This window comes from Lissotriton helveticus, chromosome 8 (genome assembly GCF_964261635.1).
Source record: "Lissotriton helveticus chromosome 8, aLisHel1.1, whole genome shotgun sequence".
Lineage (NCBI taxonomy): Eukaryota > Metazoa > Chordata > Amphibia > Caudata > Salamandridae > Lissotriton > Lissotriton helveticus.
The window spans coordinates 353,340,013-353,362,111 of record NC_136069.1 but is presented as its reverse complement, the minus strand read 5'-3'; the positions used below and the strand labels follow the sequence as shown (position 1 = coordinate 353,362,111).

Below are 22,099 nucleotides of genomic sequence, written 5' to 3'. Positions count from 1 at the left end.
GTCTTGTCTTTATCCCCTTAGGGATGACTCGTAGACCTGTCCAGTACTGGATCTAATAGCGTGTTAAAATCTCCTGCTATTATTACTGGGACTGCTGCTTCTGCTGCCAGTAGTTGCAGGTCTGTTATGTGCGGAGGGTCGTCAATATTGGGACCATAGAATCCTATACAGACAATTTCATCATCTGAGCCTCTCAGAGTGGCCATGACCCATCTAACAGAACTGTCGGTTTTGGAAGCAATCCGCTCAACTCCTGCGCCTTTCCTTATTATTATTGCCACTCCTTTAGAGTATTCCATCTGATCGGAGACAACAAAACTCCCTATCCAATTTTGTTTACTATAGAGTGCTTTACTCTCTATCGCCGTTAGGTGGGTTTCTTGGATGATACTTGTATGCGCACGTGATTCTTCTAGGTATCTTAGTACCAGGCCCTGTCGACTTTTTGTTCTTAAACCATTGACATTCCATGTTGTTATTAATATGTCCTCATCTTTCCCTAACATCGACAGGAGTCTCTACCTTGTACCTTCTAAAAGTGAGAGAAAAATATGTTGCTTGTACAATAATATATAATGTAATAAGGAATGAGGACTGATATTTTTTTTTTCCCCCTGCTCCTCACCCCATGACACCCTCCCACCCCCCGAGTTACCCCTTGGGAACCCTCCCTTTACTGTCAGGCATGTGCCCGTTTGAACTGCCAGAGAGGCTATGGCTTATTCAAAACCCTTATATTAATTAAGGAGAATATCCCTCGCCACCCGCCCCACCCACTCTATTTTATTTATTTACAATTGTACTTCCACCGTCGCTATATGTGCATATTTAGTGATTATCGATTTTCGTGTATATATATATATATATATATATATATATATATATATATATATATATATATATATATATATATATATATATATATATATATATATATATATATATATATATATTTTTATTTTTTTATTTTTTTTGTACCGTGTATATACAGTGAGCTCACAGTGGCTTACACTTCTTTTTGGGAAGATAGTCTGCCAGTGATTTTTTTTTTAGATTCAAGATTCTCTTCCTTCTTTATTGCCTCTATTAGGGAGTCTGCCTCTTCAACAGATCTTATGTTTCGCATTTGGTTGTCCCACATTACACGAAGCATGGCTGGGAATTTCAGCTGCGCTTTTGCACCCAAAGTGTTCAGCTCCCCCATTCTTTTCCCTAGCTCCCACTGCTTTTGATCAGTGGCATGGCAAACGTCTGTCCTGATGCTAAACGACACTTCCTGAAAAGTGCGCGGTCCGTTCTTTAAGGCGGCCAACAAGATGATCTCTTTGACGGAGTAAGATAGGAAATTTACCAATATCTTCCTAGGTTTTTGGTGTTGCATATTCCTTCTAAATTGTTCCCAATGGGCCCGCTGGATCTCCGATTCAAGATCTATATCTGGTCTTTCTTTTAAGGCGGTCTCCCTTAATAGTTTCATGAGAAAAGTTTTGACATTAGATCCTTCGACTGCCTCGAAACATTTATAATTCGCGAATTGTTTCTGCGTAAATGGTTCACAATTCGTTCCATTTCCTCCCTAAGGGCAAGATTCTCTTTCGCTAATGTCTCCACGCCTTTGGAATTTTTGGATACATCATTACGCACCAAATTGACTTCTGCCTCCAATTGCCCAGTCCGTGTAACTACATTGGCCAGTTTTTGCGCTAGAACCGAGCAAGAGGCCTGAATATCCGCCTGATTGGCCTCAGATCTTTCAAATCAAGTTTTTAACTCTTCTCGGAGACTTAAAAGTATAGCGGGCCAAGGGTAACCCTGGGTTATCTGTTTTAAGTTGCCCTGCATGTGTGTCCTCAAGTTGTGGTAAAGTTACTGGGGGGTACTCTTGTTCGAGTTGCTCAGATGATTCCAGTTGTGTTCCTGGTGGGTCCCCAACCTCATGCTTGGACAACACACTATTTGTTTTAAATAGGGACCTGGAAAATTAACCCAATCCCGTGTTCAGGCCCGGTTTCACCCCCCTTAACCTTCCGATAGTGCATGTTTCTGAGCCACTTGGATTGCTTCTAGTGGTGTCAGGTGTTTGTTGCCAACTACTCGGCGCCGACAGTTCCTCTGAATTCCTGCTAGCAGCCTTACTCCCCTCACAGCCCCTGGAAGCCATACAATGGGTTAGAACCTTGTAGTATGTTTTTAAAGAGCGAGTGACTTTAAGCCGTGGCGGGGTAATTCTCTTCCCTTTTCCTCGTGGAGTTTTTCCCTGCGTTTCAGGCAATTTAAGCAATTTCTTAATTTTAACAACTTTCGGGCAAGTGACACAGACTGCTCTGTCAGGAGTATTTTTAGGGAAAATTATAGCAGCTTCACTTACCCCATAAGAGTTTTCCTGGGTGCCCAGAGCTCTAGCGCAGAGAGAGTACCTTGATATCCCCATGTTATCACCAACCTTATCTGCTGCGTCGTCAGCTCTCTCCATATGCCTCTGAAGTGTTTGCTGTGAGGGTACCTTTGGCTTCAGCTGGCCGCAGCTATAGCTCCTGGTCTCCCTCCTGCTCCCAGCTTGCGAAGGCTCGTCTCTCCCAGGTGCAGCCTTCTGACTTGTTCTGACACCACCAGCGCTCCCCCCAGCAGGTGTGCAGTCCTCGCACGGCGTAGCAGGGCTTAGACTCTGATCCACACCGGAACTCCCTCCTCATTTTATTTAGCAACCGAAAATTACTTTAATACAAGCATTTTTACTGTATCTGAGGTTATGTATTCAAGAGACACAGAAACTGAATGGACGAGCTGGGAGCCTCCAGCGCACATACACGCCCTCCTCGTCTGGCGGTCTTCGTCCGGTTACCTCGCGGCCGCCATGTCCCCCCCCTCCCCAATGCATATCGTGCCAAAAAAATAAGTGTTCTTAAACACTGTGGAAATCTTGAAACTATGGACTACCAAGGAAGTATGAAATTTAAGAAGCCAATAAAAATTGTTTTCAATAAAGGGAAAAAAAATACCTTCTGAAAAAGTACGTTTTTCCCTCCTAATCCCCCCAAAAACATTAAGTGGTAGGGTGACGCCTTGTCTAACAATTTTCAGAATGCAAACAAAACTTTACACATCGGCTACAAGAATGTGGCAATAAGCACTACATAAAAAATGCATTTGCCCCATGTATCAACTAATTAAAATACAAGACTGTTATTCAGACAAACCTAGGCATTTATGTTACAAAGTATATTGCTACTTTAAATTAAGCAACATGGAGCACACCATCCGACAAGTAGATACAAAACTGACATTTTGTCTAGATTTGGTTAACTTCTTACCAAGTTCACACTTGAGTTGAGGCTGAAGTAGATCAAAAATTGCATTTCGGATGTCATTCAAGTGATTCTCTGCCTGATCCAAAACCTCCAAGGAAACCTCTGGGGCATTCCCCTCTGCAAAACATCAGAAAACGAAATACACTGAAAGTCAAATGGAAATTAGCTTAAGCATGCAACTTAAAGCAGCTGTGTAGGTCCCTTCAGTATAGCTACAAATACCGAATGCCCTACAATAAATAATTGACGGTGCAGTGCATTTACTAGTATAAAACAATGAGCTAGGGAAGAAAAAACAAGCATTGGAAATGCAATAGGTCTCGCATTAGAAACGTTGGAGCTATTGGTCTTGTAAATGACAAATATTGTATTTATTTGTTGCTTTTTAAAATAGCTAAATTGATAGCTTTGTCATTTACAATGCCAATAGTTATAATTTTTGCAAATGTGACACCTATAGCATTTGTGATGCAATATGTGTTGTATTTACATGACTTCCATGTATTGATATTACAAATAACAATGGCTTTTAATTTTTTTATTAATTAATACTGAAATAAAAGTTATTGTAATTTATAATGGCAATAGCTTAAACTTTTGTAAATAAATTATGAAGATTATGTTTAGTGTATTTTATTGTGACGAAAATCCAAGAACAGAAGTAAAATATTAACAGCTTTTTGTGGCATTTGTAATAAAGCTTGAAACATTTAGAGAATATATTTGAACCAGTTGTTGTTGAATGGTTGCACAGATTGATGTTGTGGTGGCGCCGAGTGATGCTGTGGCATTCAGTGATGTTGTGGTGGCGCCCCTGAGTGATGCTGTGGCATTCAGTGATGTTGTGGTGGCGCCCCTGAGTGATGCTGTGGCATTCAGTGATGTTGTGGTGGCGCCCCTGAGTGATGCTGTGGCATTCAGTGATGATGTGGTGGCGCCCCTGAGTGATGCTGTGGCATTCAGTGATGTTGTGGTGGCGCCCCTGAGTGATGCTGTGGCATTCAGTGATGATGTGGTGGCGCCCCTGAGTGATGCTGTGGCATTCAGTGATGCTGTGGCATTCAGTGATGCTGTGGCGCCCCTGAGTGATGCTGTGGCGCCCCTGAGTGATGCGGTGGCGCCCCTGAGTGATGCGGTGGCGCCCCTGAGTGATGCGGTGGCGCCCCTGAGTGATGCGGTGGCGCCCCTGAGTGATGCGGTGGCGCCCCTGAGTGATGCGGTGGCGCCCCTGAGTGATGCGGTGGCGCCCCTGAGTGATGCGGTGGCGCCCCTGAGTGATGCTGTGGCGCCCCTGAGTGATGCTGTGGCGCCCCTGAGTGATGCTGTGGCGCCCCTGAGTGATCCTGTGGCGCCCCTGAGTGATCCTGTGGCGCCCCTGAGTGATCCTGTGGCGCCCCTGAGTGATCCTGTGGCGCCCCTGAGTGATCCTGTGGCGCCCCTGAGTGATCCTGTGGCGCCCCTGAGTGATCCTGTGGCGCCCCTGAGTGATCCTGTGGCGCCCCTGAGTGATCCTGTGGCGCCCCTGAGTGATCCTGTGGCGCCCCTGAGTGATCCTGTGGCGCCCCTGAGTGATCCTGTGGCGCCCCTGAGTGATCCTGTGGCGCCCCTGAGTGATCCTGTGGCGCCCCTGAGTGATCCTGTGGCGCCCCTGAGTGATCCTGTGGCGCCCCTGAGTGATCCTGTGGCGCCCCTGAGTGATCCTGTGGCGCCCCTGAGTGATCCTGTGGCGCCCCTGAGTGATCCTGTGGCGCCCCTGAGTGATCCTGTGGCGCCCCTGAGTGATCCTGTGGCGCCCCTGAGTGATCCTGTGGCGCCCCTGAGTGATCCTGTGGCGCCCCTGAGTGATCCTGTGGCGCCCCTGAGTGATCCTGTGGCGCCCCTGAGTGATCCTGTGGTGCCCCTGAGTGATCCTGTGGTGCCCCTGAGTGATCCTGTGGTGATGCTAAATGATGCTGTGGTGGGGCGATATGTAGAGTGAGGGCGATATGTAGAGTGAGGGCGATATGTAGAGTGAGGGCGATATGTAGAGTGAGGGCGATATGTAGAGTGAGGGCGATATGTAGAGTGAGGGCGATATGTAGAGTGAGGGCGATATGTAGAGTGAGGGCGATATGTAGAGTGAGGGCGATATGTAGAGTGAGGGCGATATGTAGAGTGAGGGCGATATGTAGAGTGAGGGCGATATGTAGAGTGAGGGCGATATGTAGAGTGAGGGCGATAGATAGATAGATTTAGTGAGTGAGGGCGATAGAGTGAGGGCAATAGATAGATAGATAGAGTGAGGGCGATAGATTGATAGAGTGGGGAGAGGGGAGATGGAGGGGAGAGGGGAGGGAGGAGGGAGGAGAGAGGGGAAAGAGAGGGAGGGGAGAGAGGGTTTGGAGAGTGAGGAGAGGGGAGAGTGAGGAGAGGGGAGAGTGAGGAGAGGGGAGAATGATGAGAGGGGAGAATGATGAGAGGGGAGAGTGATGAGAGGGAAGAGTGAGGGGAGAGTGATGAGAGGGGAGAGTGAGGATAGAGGGAGTGGCGAGAGGGTGGGGAGAGGGGGAGTGAGGGGGAGAGTAAGGAGAGAGGGAAGAGGGGAGGGGAGAGCGGGCGAGGGAGAGGGGAGGGTAGAGAGGGAGTGTAGAGGAGAGAGGTGAGAGAGGAAAGGGGAGAGTGAGGAGAGAGGGGGAGGTAGAGAGGAGAAGAGTGAGGAGAGAGGAGAGTGGTGAAAGGGGAGAGTGAGGAGAGAGGGGGAGGTAGAGAGGATAGAGTGTTGAGAGAGGAGAGAGTGGGGGGAGTGAGGATAGTGAGGAGAGGGGAGAGGTAGAGAAGAGAAGAGAGGGGAAAGGGAGCAGAGAGGAGATTGAGGAGAGGAGAGTGAGGAGAGAGGGGGGTAAGAGAGGGAGGGGAGAGTGGTGAGAGGGGAGAGTGGTGAGAGGGGAGAGGGAGGTGAGAGGGAGTGGAGAGTGGAGAGTGAGGAGAGGTGAGAGAGTGAGTGGAGAGTGAGTAGAGGGGAGAGTGGTGAGAGAGGAGAGAGTGGTGAGAGAGGAGAGAATGGGGAGAGTGAGGATAGTGAGGAGAGGGGAGATTGAGGTGAGAGAGGGAGGGGAGAGTGGTGAGAGATGGGAGAGTGGGGAGAGTGGGGAGAGTAAGGAGAGGGGAGAGGGGAGAGCTGAGAGGAGAAGAGAGGAGAGAGGAGGGGAGAGGGGAGAGAGGAGAGTGGGGAGAGTGAGGAGAGGGGAGAGAGGAGAGAGAGGAGAGGGGAGAGTGAGGAGAGGGGAGAGTGAGGAGAGGGGAGAGTGAGGAGAGGGGAGAGTGAGGATAGGCGAGAGTGGTGAGAGGTGGGAGTGATGAGAGTGGAGAGAGAGGAGCGAGAGGGGCGAGTGAGGATAGTGAGGAGAGGGGGATAGGGAGGGGAGAGTGAGGAGAGGGGAGAGTGAGGAGAGGGGAGAGTGAGGAGAGGGGAGAGTGAAAAGAGGGGAGAGTGAAAAGAGGGGAGAGTGAGGAGAGGGGAGAGTGAAAAGAGGGGAGAGTGAAAAGAGGGGAGAGTGAGGAGAGGGGAGAGTGAAAAGAGGGGAGAGTGAAAAGAGGGGAGAGTGAAAAGAGGGGAGAGTGAAAAGAGGGGAGAGTGAAAAGAGGGGAGAGTGAAAAGAGGGGAGAGTGAAAAGAGGGGAGAGTGAAAAGAGGGGAGAGTGAAAAGAGGGGAGAGTGAAAAGAGGGGAGAGTGAAAAGAGGGGAGAGTGAAAAGAGGGGAGATGGAGGGGAGAGAGTGAAGGGGGAGGGGAGAGAGTGAAGGGCGAGGAGAGAGGGGAGAGTGAGGATAGAGGGAGTGGAGAGAGGCGGGGAGGGGGGTGAAGATAGAGGGGGAGGGGATAGTGAGGAGAGAGGGGAGAGGGGAGGGGAGAGAGGGGAGGGGGAGAGGGAAGAGTAGAGAGGGGAGGGGAGAGCTGGGGTCACGTTTGTAATTTTAAAATAAAAACGTGCCAACATGTTTAAAAACTGCAATTGGTGATTAAGTGTGCATTGTGCGCAATGTAGTTGGGGAAATATAAGCAAAATAAGACACAGCAATGTGGGTTCCAAGATGGGATGTTAGCATTTGCTTTTCAAAACCACACCCGCTTTTTGTTTACACAGATTTCATGCTGTTTGTTAGAAGATGGAAATAAAATTGCACCTTAAAACTGCAAAATAATATGATTCGCCGCACTTAATTTGTTTACAAATTAAACAGTAATAGGGCGTTTCTAACAATGACATTATTCAGTTTGCCCTTCTCCATGCCAATAGTAGAATGTTTACTATAGTTAGGCAGTGCAACAAAGGATTTTAAGACCGCATCGGGAGTTAGCGCAATAGCATTTACAAACTGCTTTTTTGAGGTGAATTTTATTGTTCAGTATTTGCACACTGCATCGGGAGCACTGGAATCAAATCTAATTGTTTAAAATAAAAAATAAAAACATTTTCACTACGCATCAAGGCCAGGGTTCGAGGATTAATGCAGAAGCATTTGTAAGAACTTGATCAAATTATGTCAGAATTGCGGAATTATGTGCTCAAGTCAACGCAGCGGTCTAAGTGTATTGAAAACACGTAAGGGAACTGTGATGCTGTTCACAATGGGGCCAGGCCGAGTAAGCGTGGTGCGAGGTCAAAGGAATACTAAAACAAGGACTGTGCGGCGAGAAGGGAGGGGTGAATGCCAGCAGGAAGGGAGGGGGTGGCAAAGCAGCTGGGGTGTCAAAGGATTTTAAGACCGCATCGGGAGTTAGCGCAATAGCATTTACAAACCGCTTTTTTGTGGTGAAGTTCATTGTTCAGTATTTCCACACTGCATCGGGAGCACTAGAATCAAATCTAATTGTTTATAATAAAAAAAAGGATTTTCACTACGCATGAAGGCCAGGGATCGAGGATTAATGCAGAACCATTTGGAAAACAAGACGGAGGGCATTGCTGTGGGGAGGGGGGAGGAGAAATGCGACACGGCCGCAGCAGGGGGGGGGAGAGCGGGGATGGGGGAGAGACACGGCCATAGTGTGAAGCAGCAGGGGCCTTTGAAGTGAAGCTAAGCTTCACTTCAAAGGTGTGGGAGGAGTGCTGCTGGGTAACAGATGGCGATTTGATGATGTGCACGCGCATTTTAGGTCAATGCGCTTGCGCATTGACCTAAAAGCGCACGGGCACAGCACCAAATCGCCACAGTTAGTTAAACTCTGTTTAAAGCCCTATAGTCTCGCTCCGCTCAATGCGCATGCGCATTGATAGGTCACGAGACCTCAAAACTGATGACTAAACCGTGAAACAACTAAAACTGCATTTTAGCCCTTATAAAAACTAGAACCACAAATATAGCTGCTTTTAAAAGGGTCACTTTTAGGTCTCACTACAGACTGTTTTAGCTGTCTGGCATGGCCAAAACAATGTACAAGAAAGGGGCGATGGGTCAACCCTCTTCAGCCGTTGGCTTTTTGAGTAAACCCCAATTCAGGCATTGGATGGAGGGAGCGGTCAGTCACATTTTGGATCAGCCAACGGCATTTTACAGATTTTTGCATATTTCCATTTGGTTCTGGTGATTGAGCATTTGCCATGCAACTCATATGGAAGGAGCCTTTAGCATGCCTAGTTCATATGATGCAGTTACATTCAGCATATTACGGTCTCCAGTCTGCACTGCCAGTCACAAGGGCACACAGACTGCTCCATGCTTGTGCAGCCCACTCCCAACACCGAAATTTAAGCCTGACAGCAACCAAAAGGCATCTGCATGTGATATCCTCTCTTGATTAGAAGTAACCAGGATTACCATATGGATAAACAATGGTTTATGAATATCCTTAGGACAAGAGTTTAATGTTATGAAATTCTCCATTTACTTCTAATTAATTGAACATAACTCAGTTACCTTGACTATCAATGTTCAGCAATACTCATGACAGATCTAGGAAGTAACCAGGTGTTTTAAAAATATCCATGTTAGCAAACTTGCAGTGTCTGCTTTGACACATCTGCCCAATATGGGACATGCCCAATCACAGGGAGTGGTGAAGTCTACATATAAATAGCTTTAACGTGCATGGTCGTCAAAAACTGGGCATCTGCTGTAAATTAGAAGTATCCTTAAGCTCCACTGTTCCTGCCACCCTTAAAATAAAAAATCATAAGAAAAAAAGAAAAGTAGTCTTTGTTTAGGGGGAATCAATTCAGGTGCCGTGAAGCCTTACCCTGTTCGCCTAAGCTTAGAGGAGGCTAAAGTCGTGTCATGCAGGTGTTGAGGCTCCTCCCCCCACCCAATCGCTCTGATAAAGAGATTTTAAAGAGAGGGTCCTTACAGATTAATCTTCCTAGATGCCAGCCCTGTGCCTCTTGTTATTTTAACCATGTTATTAAAATATGCATGACATCTTTAAGGGAGGGCCACGTTATTGAAAACTAAAATTGGTAACAGTCAGAGCCCTACTTGACGTTGGCTGCCAATTTACTGGAGCAATCTCTTTTGTTTTGACTCAAGACATTTGCAGCACATCAATTATTGCCAAAGATGAATCACATCTATGCGACTATTTCGACTAACTATGCATTTTCCTTTCTGTCACCATTTTGAAGATCTTGAAAGGCATTAAAGTGCCTCCATTTTAAAGAAAAGCAAAATCACGACTGTCGCTCAGCCATTTTATGTCTTTTTCTACTACCAGACTCCCTGATCAGGTTTGCTGTGGGAAGGTTCTTCATTCTGGCAGTTGGTGTAAGAAAGCACTGGATATCATAAGATCAATAACATTTTCTTCGTATTATGTGATGTTTTCATTGTACTGAGGATGTCTTCCAGTTTGTACCATTACATTGGGATTGGTCTATGTGGCGTGTCTCTTCCTTTTAAAGACTTCAGTGTTTTATGTAAATATTAGTACAACAATCTAGGAAAATAGTAAACCTACCAAAAAATTAAACAAATAGACTATTCTTTAAGTTTAGACATTGCGCTCTCCAAAATGAAACAACGAAAGACAGTATTCTGCCTGCCAACCGTACCATAAAACAATCTAACACTGCATGCCAACATATAAGAACTATTTTATTTTAACGTCCGATCCAACTTCTGAATTAAAGCACCCAACAAACAAACTTTTACATACCTCCTCTGCATCGGTATGTCAGCAGTGCATTTGCTTGGTTATATATCGACAACAATTGCTTGAAGATGGAATCTTTCTCATTACAACCTTCAGCCACTGCCCTTTTCAGGGTTTTTAAGTGCACAAACGATGCGAGAATGCAATCTAACCAGCAGAGAGCATCTCTGTTCCTCCACTGAAGATGAAGTTTCTTTCCTTGAAAACAGGGTACAAAAAATGAAGGTTCAATTACAGGTGGTGTTTTGATTTCCCCAATTCCTTCAGGAAACTGTCCAGTATCAGAGTTTGAGTTTTGTATACACTTCTGAGGAGCACTGCAGGGAGTCTCAATGTTTTCTGCCCCCAAACAGTGCTCCACATCCCTAGAGGGACTGATTTTTTTAGGAGGATCATCTGATATAATATCAGTGGGAAGTGTCTTCTGCTCAGATATGTTTTCATTTTGTCCAATTCTGCAATCAGTGACCAAAGAAGATTCTGGGCGGACCACAGGGATGACTTTAAGATGTTTAACGCATGGTCCTATTAGAGGGGGTGTGCTTAAAGAAACTTGAGAGGCACTTCCCAAGAGCTTCCTTTTTCTTGGACTGTGTTTGCTTGGACAACGTTTGGCTGGATTTGGGGTGCTTTGAAATTTTCCTGAGTCAATCACGACAGTAGTTATGCTCTGTAGTGGTTTATGCCCCAAAGGATAAATGCACTGTAAAAAAAGAAAAAGGTATGTTTAAATTGCATCTTGAATGGCATCTGGTCACACTTAATAGTGGTTAGTACCACTCAAGTACTCCATAGCATGCAACTGTGTGATATAAGATGCAAGAGATTTAAGGAAGCAACATTGAACAGGAGAAATATTTTCTTTGCATGCATTTACAAACATTGGTTCTGAGATAATCCTCTTTGCATTTAAAGATGTCGAACCAAATTGCTAGAGAACCAATCCTTAAATGCAAAAAGTTGCTTTAAGATTTTAAAATGAATGTCCTCATTTATTTCATGTTGGTAACAAATTATCTGCTGCGGTCTTGACTGCACTTTGTTGGTGGAAAGGGATGCCCATTTGCAGATTTGCTACATGCTAGTACTTGAAAGCGAGACCACGAGCCCAGGGTAATAAAATGTTGCATCCACCTCCTGAAGGAACCCTACTATTGCTGAGTAGATATAAAAAAAGGAGACCTCTGAAACTCATCTCTTTACCTACTTAGAAGAGCTGAAATTAATTAACTGTTCATGCATAAACCTCGTAGTTAGTTTACTGGGTATCTTAAATGTAATTCTCTCCCAGGACCAGAGTGATGATTATGCTTTTCTTTATTCACTTGAACTGTATCGTCAAATAGTTCCAAAAGACTGGAAATGGAAAACACTAATGTAATTAAATTGCCAATGATGGAAGAAAACTGCTTCTCACTCACACAAAAAAGCCAAGTGGGTTAGCAACTTCTTATCTATGCTGATCAACAATGTTGAGTAAGCATTTCCATGTTTAATTCCCTTAATGCTGAATGTGTGATGTACTTGATGTGGCATTTTAACTTTTTAAAATTAACATACAGGACGTTTACTGAGACATCGGACTTGTGTGGTGGTCTGCTGTAGACTCCAGGCTGTTGCAGGATAAATCCTTTGCCACACAGGCACATGATTCTAAGGGGAGTCACAGGGTACCATCACCCTCTACTCTTTGAAGGATTCCAATATGTGATGAAATGGGCTGATTACTAGGGAATACAGTCAGTCCCATAACTTCCTAAACACTTTGTTTCTTATCCAGCAAGCACGTTCCTCATACATGGCAAAGAAATACTAATCCTCGTGGGGAGAGTGGTCAGATGGTGCCTAAAGATAGGTCTCAAATCTCCATTAGTATTAGCAGAACAAGGCTTAGCCTAGAAATTAATCACTTCCTTGCATTTACCTATTTCCACGGGTGACCCGTCACTAATTGTTGTCTGGCAGAGGAGCTGCGATGATACAAGTCCTAGAACATATGAAGAACCAACTATGGTGGTGACAAGAGTTTGGAGTGGGGTTGACAACTGTCTTCATATTTTCATAAGTCTTTTGCCTAGTTTCACCACCCACCTGTTTGCACTTTCTGTGAGAGGGATGATGGCCTCAAAATATTTCCAGATTTTAAAAGACAGTCTGAGATGGGGTCAATACAAGGTGTGGTGGTGGTATTTTTTTTTTTTGGGGGGGGGGCGGGGATTCGATAGATTCAACATTTAAAACTTTTTATTTCAAACCTATGGTATTTGTGGCATTTTTGGTGATGAGCAAGCTTCAAAACCGCATAATCTTCACATCCAGTCCTAAAACACATTGAAAGAATTCCCGGCTAGCAAGACTAAAGGTTTAGATTCTATTAAGGCCACAGGGACGAAGATTAGCCCACTCCACTTTTAACTGTAATGGGATGCATACCACATCTGTATCCACAGAGATCACAATTTTGCTTCATTATTACAATACGTTTACACATTCAAAATAATTAAATATAGAATGTTGACATTTTGTTAGTAAGGACACTTGCCGACCGCTGCTTCATCAGCGAGGTAATACATTATCTTCTTTCTTTTAGAGAATTAACAAAAGGAAGAATAGTGATTATTTTTAATCCTCATCTGTGTCTTTAACGCACATGTTACTACTTGTGTAACAATATATCTGTAAGAGACATTAGTTAGTGATAGATTCCTTACCTTAGAATATCCCCAGACGTCAGACTGTATCCGGAAAGTTTTGCTCAGACGTACCCCTGCGCGTCAGAAGGTGGCATTCTGTGGCTCCATGCCCACCATGGCGCCGTCAGCGCAAAGATGACGGCTCGGAGAGTACTTAAACGTCACCCATGCACGCGGACGTCAGTTCTGTACAAGACTTTACGCGCTAGGAACGCAGAGCCATGCAAGATACTGATCATTGGTGCATAAAACTAGGGCCCTAAAAGGGATTATCTTAACCCTAGTAATCAGTTCGCAGAACGGGGAGATGGGGCGGTAAGGAATCTATCACTAATGTCTCTTACAGATATATTGTTACACAAGTAGTAACTTGTGCATCTGAAAGAGACACGTTAGTGATTCCTTACCTTAGAATAGATACCCCAGCATTACCAAACCCTGGTGGAGGGTCTGCGAACAAAATTACACTAGGAAGTCACGGCGAACAGAACGGCCAACAAAGCTGTCTCTCCGGATTTGATTGTCAAGGCAGTAATGCTTTGTAAACATGTGCAGCTAAGCCCAAGTAGCTGCCTGACAAATGTCCTGCAATGGAACGCCACGTCCCAAGGCAGTAGTGGCTGCAATTGCCCTGGTCGAATGGGCACGTAGTCCCACAGGAGGGTGCTTCTTGGCTAAGGAGTAACATGCTTTGATGCACAGAACGACCCACTGGGAGATGGCCCGTTTGTGCACGGCCCGACCTTTTTTGGGGCACACGCAGCCAACAAAGAACTGATCATCCACCCGGAACTGTTGTGTACGCTGCAGATAGAATGCGAGCGCACGTTTTGGGTCCAGACAGTGGAGCTTCACCTCCTCCCTGGAAGGATGCGGAAAGAAGGTGGGCAAAGTGATGGTCTGCCCGAAGTGGAAGGGCGTGACAACCTTTGGCAGAGAAGGACGGGTCCTTAAAACCACCATGTCCGGATTAACTGAAAGGAAAGGAGGTTTGGAAGAAAGAGCCTGGAGCCCACTCACTCTTCGGGCAGAGGTGATAGCTACCAGGAAAGCCGTCTTTAAAGTGAAGACCTAAGGGACAGTTATGAAGGGGCTCAAAGGGAGCGCAAGACAAGATTTAAATCCCACTGAGGAATTATGAAAGGCACGGGAGGAAACGTGTGAGTAATACCTTTGAGGAAGCGGTGAACAACCGGTGGAGAATAGATCTAACCAAGGCTCACCCCACTGCAGAAAGAGACCTTGCGCCACGTCCGAGTTCAGACGCGATTTGTGATCCATCATGCAGCGGCGGCTGAGTTCGTCCACCCTGGCGTTCAGAGAATCTGCCAGGTGTTGAACCACCAAGGTAATGCCTTGATGTTCCAGCCATGTCCAGAGGCGCAGAACATCTTTACATAGGGTCCAGGACCCTACCCCGCCCTGTTTGTTGCAATACCACATGGCGGTGGTGTTGTCCGTAAACATCTGCACTACACTTCCCCGGACAGAGGGAAGGAATGCCTTCAGTGCAAGTCGGATCACGTCCAGCTCCAAAAGATTGATATGGAGCCGGGACTCCGCCGGAGACCAGAGGCCTCTGATCTCCGCCTCTCCCAAGTGGCCACCCCCATCCCAGGAGGGACGCATCCCTCACCAGAGTGCTCTGGTTGGGGAAGGGATCTGCCATTGACCCAATCACGAGTCGTGAGCCACCACTGCAATGATCGTGCAGTGCCCTCCTAGATCTGGACATGATCGGACAGGTTGCCCTGATATTGCGCCCACGGGAACTTCAGGTCCCAGTGCAGACCCTGCATATGCCATCAGGCATGTGTCACCAGCAGGATACAGGAGGCCATCAGGCCCAGAAGCCGGAGGGTCATCCTGACCCTAACCCGGGATAGAGGCTGAAAGATCGGAATCATAGCCTCTATATCCCGGACTCCCTGCTCGGGAGAAGAAACCCGAAACAGCGTCGAATCCAGAACCGCTCCGATGAAGGGGAGCACCGCTCCGATGAAGGGGAGCTTTTGGGAGGGACTCAGGTGCGACTTCGTCACGTTGATGGAGAACCCCAGCAAATGCAGGAGGTCGGCCGTAGTCTGGAGGTGGTTGACAACTGCCTGGGGCGAGTCCGCCTTCAACAGCCAGTCGTCGGGGTAGAGGAAGACGGACACCCTTGACCTGCGCAGATGAGCCGCGTCCACCGCCATCACCTTCGTGAACACCGATGGGGAACTGGTAAGGCCGAAGGGGAGAACGGTAAACTGAATATGCTCCTGGCCTACCATGAACCACAGGTAGCGCCCGTGGGCCAGCAGGACGGGGATGTGAAAATAAGAGACCTGCAAGTCCAACGCCACCATCCAATCTCCAGGGTCGATGGCAGTCAGGACCAGAGTCAGAATTTGGAACTTCTCCTACTGGAGGAAGCGATTTACGTACCTGAGGTCCAAGATGGGGCGCAGGCCCCCCTTGTACTTCTTGGGGGACCAGAAAGTAGTGGGAATAACAACCACCCCCTACTTCCTGCCCGGGAACGCACTTTATGACCCCCTTGGCCAAGAGGGCCGTGACTTCCTGTCGTAGAAAAACCAAATGATCCCCGACATGCGGTGGCACTGAGGTGGCATGGCTGGAAGGGAGGACTGAAAAGGAAGGGAGTAACCTTTGCAGATTATCTGAAGCACCCACTTGTCCTTAAAACGCTCCAATGCACTGTCGGCCATATCGCCAAACAGGCGGGTGTCATCAAAGGGCATGTCCATAAGTGAGCTCTGGACATCGGGCGAGAACCCAGTCGAACGCAACCAGGCGTGGCGCCGCAACACCACTGTCGTAGAGATCGCCCTACCCAACGAGTCAGCAGTGCCCAACCCACACCGAATGGCGAACTTAGCCGCATCCTTACCCTTAGCAATCGCCTGCGAAAGGAAAGCCTGGACCTCCTCAGGACACCGAGGCAAAACCTGAGCAACGGTCTCCCACACTGCATGGGAGTACCGTCCTAACAAGCAGGCGGTGTTAACCGACCGCAGCCCTAAGCTGGCCGAAGAGAACAACCGCTTCCCAACTGTTCTAGTTTCTTTGAGTCCTTATCCGGCAAGCTGTGGGAAAGGAACTCTGATGTCGAGGCCTGGATGACTAGACTCTCAGGCGTGGGATGAGAGGTCAGAAAGGCGTGGGTCACCAGGCGCCGGCCGACGTTCTTATCCACAGGGGCCCGGTGGCCATCCGCGATCTAATGCCCAAGAGGATCTCGGTAAGGACGTCATACAAGGGGAGCAACGGCTCCGACGAAGTCGAAGCCATCTGGAGCACCTCGGTGAGGAGGTTGGTTTTGAGGGCCACTGTGGGGAGGTCAAGGTTGAGGGCCTCAGCAGCCCGACGGAGGACCATCGTGTCGGAAGCCATCTCCTCCATTGTAGGCGGGGAGAGGCAAACCCCGCGACAGAAGCGACATCGAGATCGCCTGCGTCCTCCAGGTCATCCACCCAATCCTGCTGGGAGTCACATTGCCGTGCAAGAGGGTCCAGCGTAGAAGGGGTCGGTCGCCCCCCCCCCCCCCTGCGGATCCTAGGCCGGAACAAAATGGCCCTGGAACCGGGGCAAGGGTGAAATGAACAGCACCCACTGCGGCGCTGGGGCCGGAGCCAACGGTGTAGGATCCTGTGGCGCTGCGGCTGGAGCCGCTGACGGAGCCGCCAGACCAACACGATCTGGACACGGGACCGCGGGGCCCGAATGCGGGAGCCAGAGACCTAAAAAGGCGGTCCGTGGCAAAAAGAAACTCTTGCACCTGTCCGGGAGTCGCTGACGGACCCGGGTAGGGCGTTTAGGCCGTCGGACTTCCAGGCAAGGGCGGGGGGTGCGCCACGACGCTTCTTCGACTTCTTTTTATGACCTCGCTTACCAAAGTCCGAGGGCAAAGATTTGGAGCCCGAGGAGCGATGACTGTAGTCCCGCGATCCGGTCCTGGGAACGGCCCCTAGACTTGGAGCGGCGGTGTGACGAATGCCGGACCTCCAGCAACGTCCGTCACCGCTCCCTCGAGGCCTTCGGGGCCATGGTTCGACAGTCCAGGCAAGCCCGGGAGTCGTGAACAGTCTCAAGGCAAATATCGTGGGGTTCCGCCACCGACATATTACGCCGGCAGGCCCCGCAGGACTTAAATCCAGGCATCCCTACGTGCACCAGGAGAAAGAAGGGATGACACAAAAAGCAGTCAAAAAATGACTAGGTACGTGCTCTATCCGGATCTGCGATTGCTGGAGCGGAAAAGGAAAGAACTGACGTCAGCACGGATGTGTGCACCTAAGTACTCTCCGTGACGTCATCTCAGCGCTGACAACGCCAGTGACGGAGCCACAGGACGCCACCTACTGACGCGCAGGGGTACTGCGAAGCAAAACTTTCCCGATCCATTCTGACGCCTGGGGATGTTCTACGGTTAGGAATCTATCACCAACATGTCTCTTTCAGATAATGTCAGGTCTAGCAGTGAAAACTACATGATGTGATACTCTGTTGCAAGTAGAACAAACTTAGGTTCTATGGTGGTTTCCAACTCAGTCTTATTTTGCTTATTTGAACAAACTGGGTCACCTGCTACAAAACAGAAAAATAAACCTAGAGAATATTCTGATTTCATTCAGTCTTTCTATGATGTCCTAATTGGCTTAAAAAATTGCCAGCCATCTCGTCAAACTGATGGCAATACTAATATTTCTTTCTGCCGTTTAACATATCCATGTTGCACCAACATATTCATGTTGCACCAACATATATTTCAATTTAATTAAAAGTAGCTACTCTGCGTTTCAGAAATCTGACCAAGTTGAAATACCTTTCATTAGAGACAGCCAAAAACTAGGCATGTTTTAAAAAAATAAACAGAACCCTCGCTCATGCAGGGGGTTCTGTTTATTATTTTTAAAAACACGACTGACTGCTGTGATTTTAATGATTTATCAATCTTTGTTGCTACACTACGACACCACGAGAAGGTTGTCACCAAATCAGTGACTACTTGTTATGGCAGAAATATATTTAGCACAAGTTGCTTCTCGAAGGCTGTTCAATAGAATGACTTAAGGAGTAAAAAAAAATAAAGAAAATAGAAAACTAAAAATACCTGTGGATTCTCACAAAGAATGATGGATTCCTTAAAACTTATGCGGTAAGTTTGTAAGGTTCGAGTCAGCCCCTTTATTTCACACGCTGGACAACACTCATCCGAAGTTACCTTGCAAGATTCATAAACCTAAAAAAAAGTGTTCACATAATTAAATACAGCATATTAAAGAGAATTACAGGAACAGCCCCCAAAGAGTGTTAAACATCCTTAGCAATGAAAATCTCAATTGCTAGATGTAGCCCTCAGCCATCACAAAATTGGAGGCACCTGTAAATAAGACACCCATGCAGAATGCAGAGACATGTAAATAAAGAGCACAGGATAAAGGTGCTAAAATGTGAAACCTTCCCGGAAAATACATGTGAAGAGCTAGGTTTCCTTCAATTATGGATAATTCTTGAGCAGGATTCCTTTGATCATATTCATTAGAGTAAATGGCTATGAACACTGCTAATAGTAGAGGCCTAAAAAAACAAAAGTTTGGCTAGATAGTGCAGACGGCTGCATGACATGGTTACCAAGCTGTTAAAAGGTCTAAAGAATAGCAGCAACCTTTTTACATTTGAAAAGTACACACTTTTGTCACAATTAATTCTTTATCTCCTATATGCCAATAAGACAAGCGTTAATGTGAAAAAGCATTTGAACGTGCAAAGTATGTAAACTGAGTTTGTGAATGTCTTTTTCCATGAGCTAGCATATTAAATCCGGAGATACTGACTTTCCCAATTCTTGTTTCTCTAACAACTAAAGAAGAACAAATTTCATGCTACGGCTATATCGCACCCTTTCTCTCTCTTGAGAGAGAATTCCTAACAAATTACCATAATAATGAAAACTAGTGGTTATGAGCACCAATTCTCAAAACGATGGAGCATCACAGAACCACAGCCTGACCATTCAACGCAATTTATGAATGCATGGATATGGTTTAAATAGACTGCCACTAAATGGCATTGCTGAACATGTGACTTAGACTGGCACCTTTTAATTTAGCACACTAGTGAAAGACCAAAAAAATTGATTTTAAGAGTCCACGTAATGTACTCACATATGTAGCTTTAATAAGAAGGAGAAAATTACTCTGCAGCCAATTCCCACATCATTAAACGGTGGGAAATACATAAATACAGCGGATTTAAAAAAAAATTAAAAAATGGTAACCAGCGATTCAAGTGTAAAGCAACCCTAGGCTCTAGCATCAGCCAGGACATCGACAGTTCTGGAAGCAACTGGCATTGTTAGTCAAGGGTCGTCTTGCATTATTTAAAATGATACTTTTGCCGTGAAGATTATATTGCACAAAAAACAAAACAAGCATTTACAATGCAATAGGTCTCGCATTAGGAAAGTGTGAGCTATTGGTATTGTAAATGACAATTTTTTTTAATATGTGTTGGCTTTGAAAATATATAAATTAATAGCATTGTTATTCACTAAGCCAATATCTTACACTTTCCTAATGTGAGTCCTATTGGCTATGACAATGCTTGTTGGTAGCAAGGACAGTGCTGTTGGGGTGCTGAGTGATGCTGTTGGGGTGCTGAGTGATGCTGTTGGGGTGCTGAGTGATGCTGTTGGGGTGCTGAGTGATGCTGTGGGGGTGTCCCAGAGTGATGTGGGGGTGTCCCAGAGTGATGTGGGGGTGTCCCAGTGTGATGTGGGGGTGTCCCAGAGTGATGTGGGGGTGTCCCAGAGTGATGTGGGGGTGTCCCAGAGTGATGTGGGGGTGTCCCAGAGTGATGTGGGGGTGTGAGGCGTGCGGCAGTGTGAGGCGTGCGGCAGTGTGAGGCGTGCGGCAGCCTGGGCCACAGCTCAACGGTTAGCAAGAGGCCAGATAGGGAGACATGAGTATTCTGACCTGCAGCCGGTCATGCTTTGCACAGTGCAGTGAGAAGAATTGAAGACGCTGAATGCCCAAGTTTAGGATTTCAAAAGACACTGCTTGTAGGCATCAATCCAAATATATGGGGTTTCGTTGAGAAATTGTGCATTATCAAAACATCTGCCAGTATCCTGTTTCAGGGATGATGTAATCACATAGATGAAGGGGGAAGAGTGAAAGAAACGGCGACAGATCAAAGAGAAAGAAAAACAAGCTCTCGGCATTTGCGTGGCGCGAGAGCAGCTTCCTTTGAAATCTGATGGGGGGGGGGAGCGGCTTTCTTTGAAGTCTGATGCAGAGGCTCAGACAAATGGTGTGGGATGTGGCTGGCAATGGTGTGGGTGTGCGATGTGCACGCGCCTGTGTCACATGAACTGTATGCGATCCGCAGCTGGGTAGACTTTTCGGACCGCTTACTGTAATCTCGCCTATTCAATCCCTGCAGGATAGAATAGGCGAGACCTAAAAACGAATAGGGATGCTTATACCACTCTTTTGTGAACTTAAGCTTTGTTAACTAAACTGGAACAAACATGCTAGGAGTTGCGCTACAGAAGCCATTTCTCCACATTGGGGAGGGGGAACTAGGAGCACCCAATTTTTAGGAGAGACTATCTGGCAATGAAACTCCAGTCAGTGGCAGCATGGTTTAGCCTACCGGAAAGTCTTTAAGAAAGTTATGCCTGGAGGAGGTGTTGGGCTGGGAACTCCCCCGCTCGCCGAAGCTGGGCCTCCTCCATGTCATGGAGCAAGTGGGGGGAAATATATACAAACGTCATTTGCTTCTCCTGGGCCTCACGGTGGCAAAAAGGGATATATCCCGGGCCTGGAAGGCTCCTAGAGCCCCGTTGTTGGAGGTGTGGAAACGGGGCATGGACTTTAACATGGGGCTAGAACGTCCAATATTTGAGGCCAGGGGATGTCCCAAAAAACATTTCCAGATCTGGAAGAGATGGGCGGACTACAGGGGCCTGCTGCTGGACCCCCCAGCGCCTCGGGCCACCGGCGCAGATCGCGTACATACAGACTCTGGGTGTACTGGTATACACGCAGCTATTGAGATTGCTGGGCTCCTCTTGCGGGACACTGTAGACACCGTGCGGGGTGGAGGGTGGGCACCGGGTGGGATACAGGGGGAATGTTGATTGAATATATTGGAAACCAATACTATTATATGCACACTGCCTCTCTGACTCTTAGGGAGCGGTGTTTCTTTGTATTCTGTCAACTACCAAAATCTAATAAAATTTTGTTCTGAAAAAAAAAAAAAAAAAGAAAGTTACATACACAGGAAGTGGAGCACCACTGCAATACAGAACTACAGACTTGGCAACGGCGGGCCAGGCGCACCACAAACAGGCCTCCTACGCATACCTAAAAGCATCTGAAAGAAGCATTTGCAATGCAATAGGTCTCATATTTGCAAGAGTTTAAGCTGTTGGCACTGTAAAGGACAATGCCTTTCATGTATCTGTTTTAATAATTAACACATAAATAAAAGGCATTGTCATTTACAATGCCAATAGCTCAAACTATTGTAAATGCAAGACCTATTTCACTTCAAAGAAGCAGCCGCCATTGTCCCGGCTGGATAGAAAATGAAAGGGCACATGGCGCACTGAATGTTGCAGGAAAGCATGTGGTGACTGCAGTAGAAGAAACTCAAAGACAATAGTGCTTACAGACTAAACATGAAGTACCATGTAAAAACCGAAGTAAAAGGGCCAGTCCTCATGGGAAGCTATAAATGAAGACACAGTGGTGCTAAGGCAGGACTAACAAGCCTACTAACGAACCAGAAGCCAGCCCTTATGAAGGACAAGGGTACAAGCCAATGACAAATATGGGCAGAGAGTGGGAGGGCTTAAAGTCCATACTCTAATACAGTATGCCTTCTTGCAGGGCATGCACTGCCCAGGCTCGACCTAAAAAAGGTACCTACAGAAGTCTGCAACACACAAGGTGTACAT

General features: G+C 46.9%; 1 protein-coding gene across 4 annotated transcripts in view; it reads right to left on the bottom strand.

Moving 5' to 3' along the window:
* Positions 1–22,099, bottom strand: part of USPL1 (ubiquitin specific peptidase like 1) — a 396,693-nt gene that overhangs the window by 351,783 nt on the left and 22,811 nt on the right. For all 4 annotated transcript variants that reach the window (XM_078657140.1, XM_078657138.1, XM_078657139.1 and 1 more), the window contains 3 exons: positions 18,242–18,370; positions 10,436–11,135; positions 3,312–3,425 (listed from right to left, as the gene is read on the bottom strand). In XM_078657140.1, the coding sequence (XP_078513266.1) occupies positions 3,312–3,425; positions 10,436–11,135; positions 18,242–18,370 (943 nt within the window). The remainder of the gene's footprint in view (positions 1–3,311; positions 3,426–10,435; positions 11,136–18,241; positions 18,371–22,099) is intronic.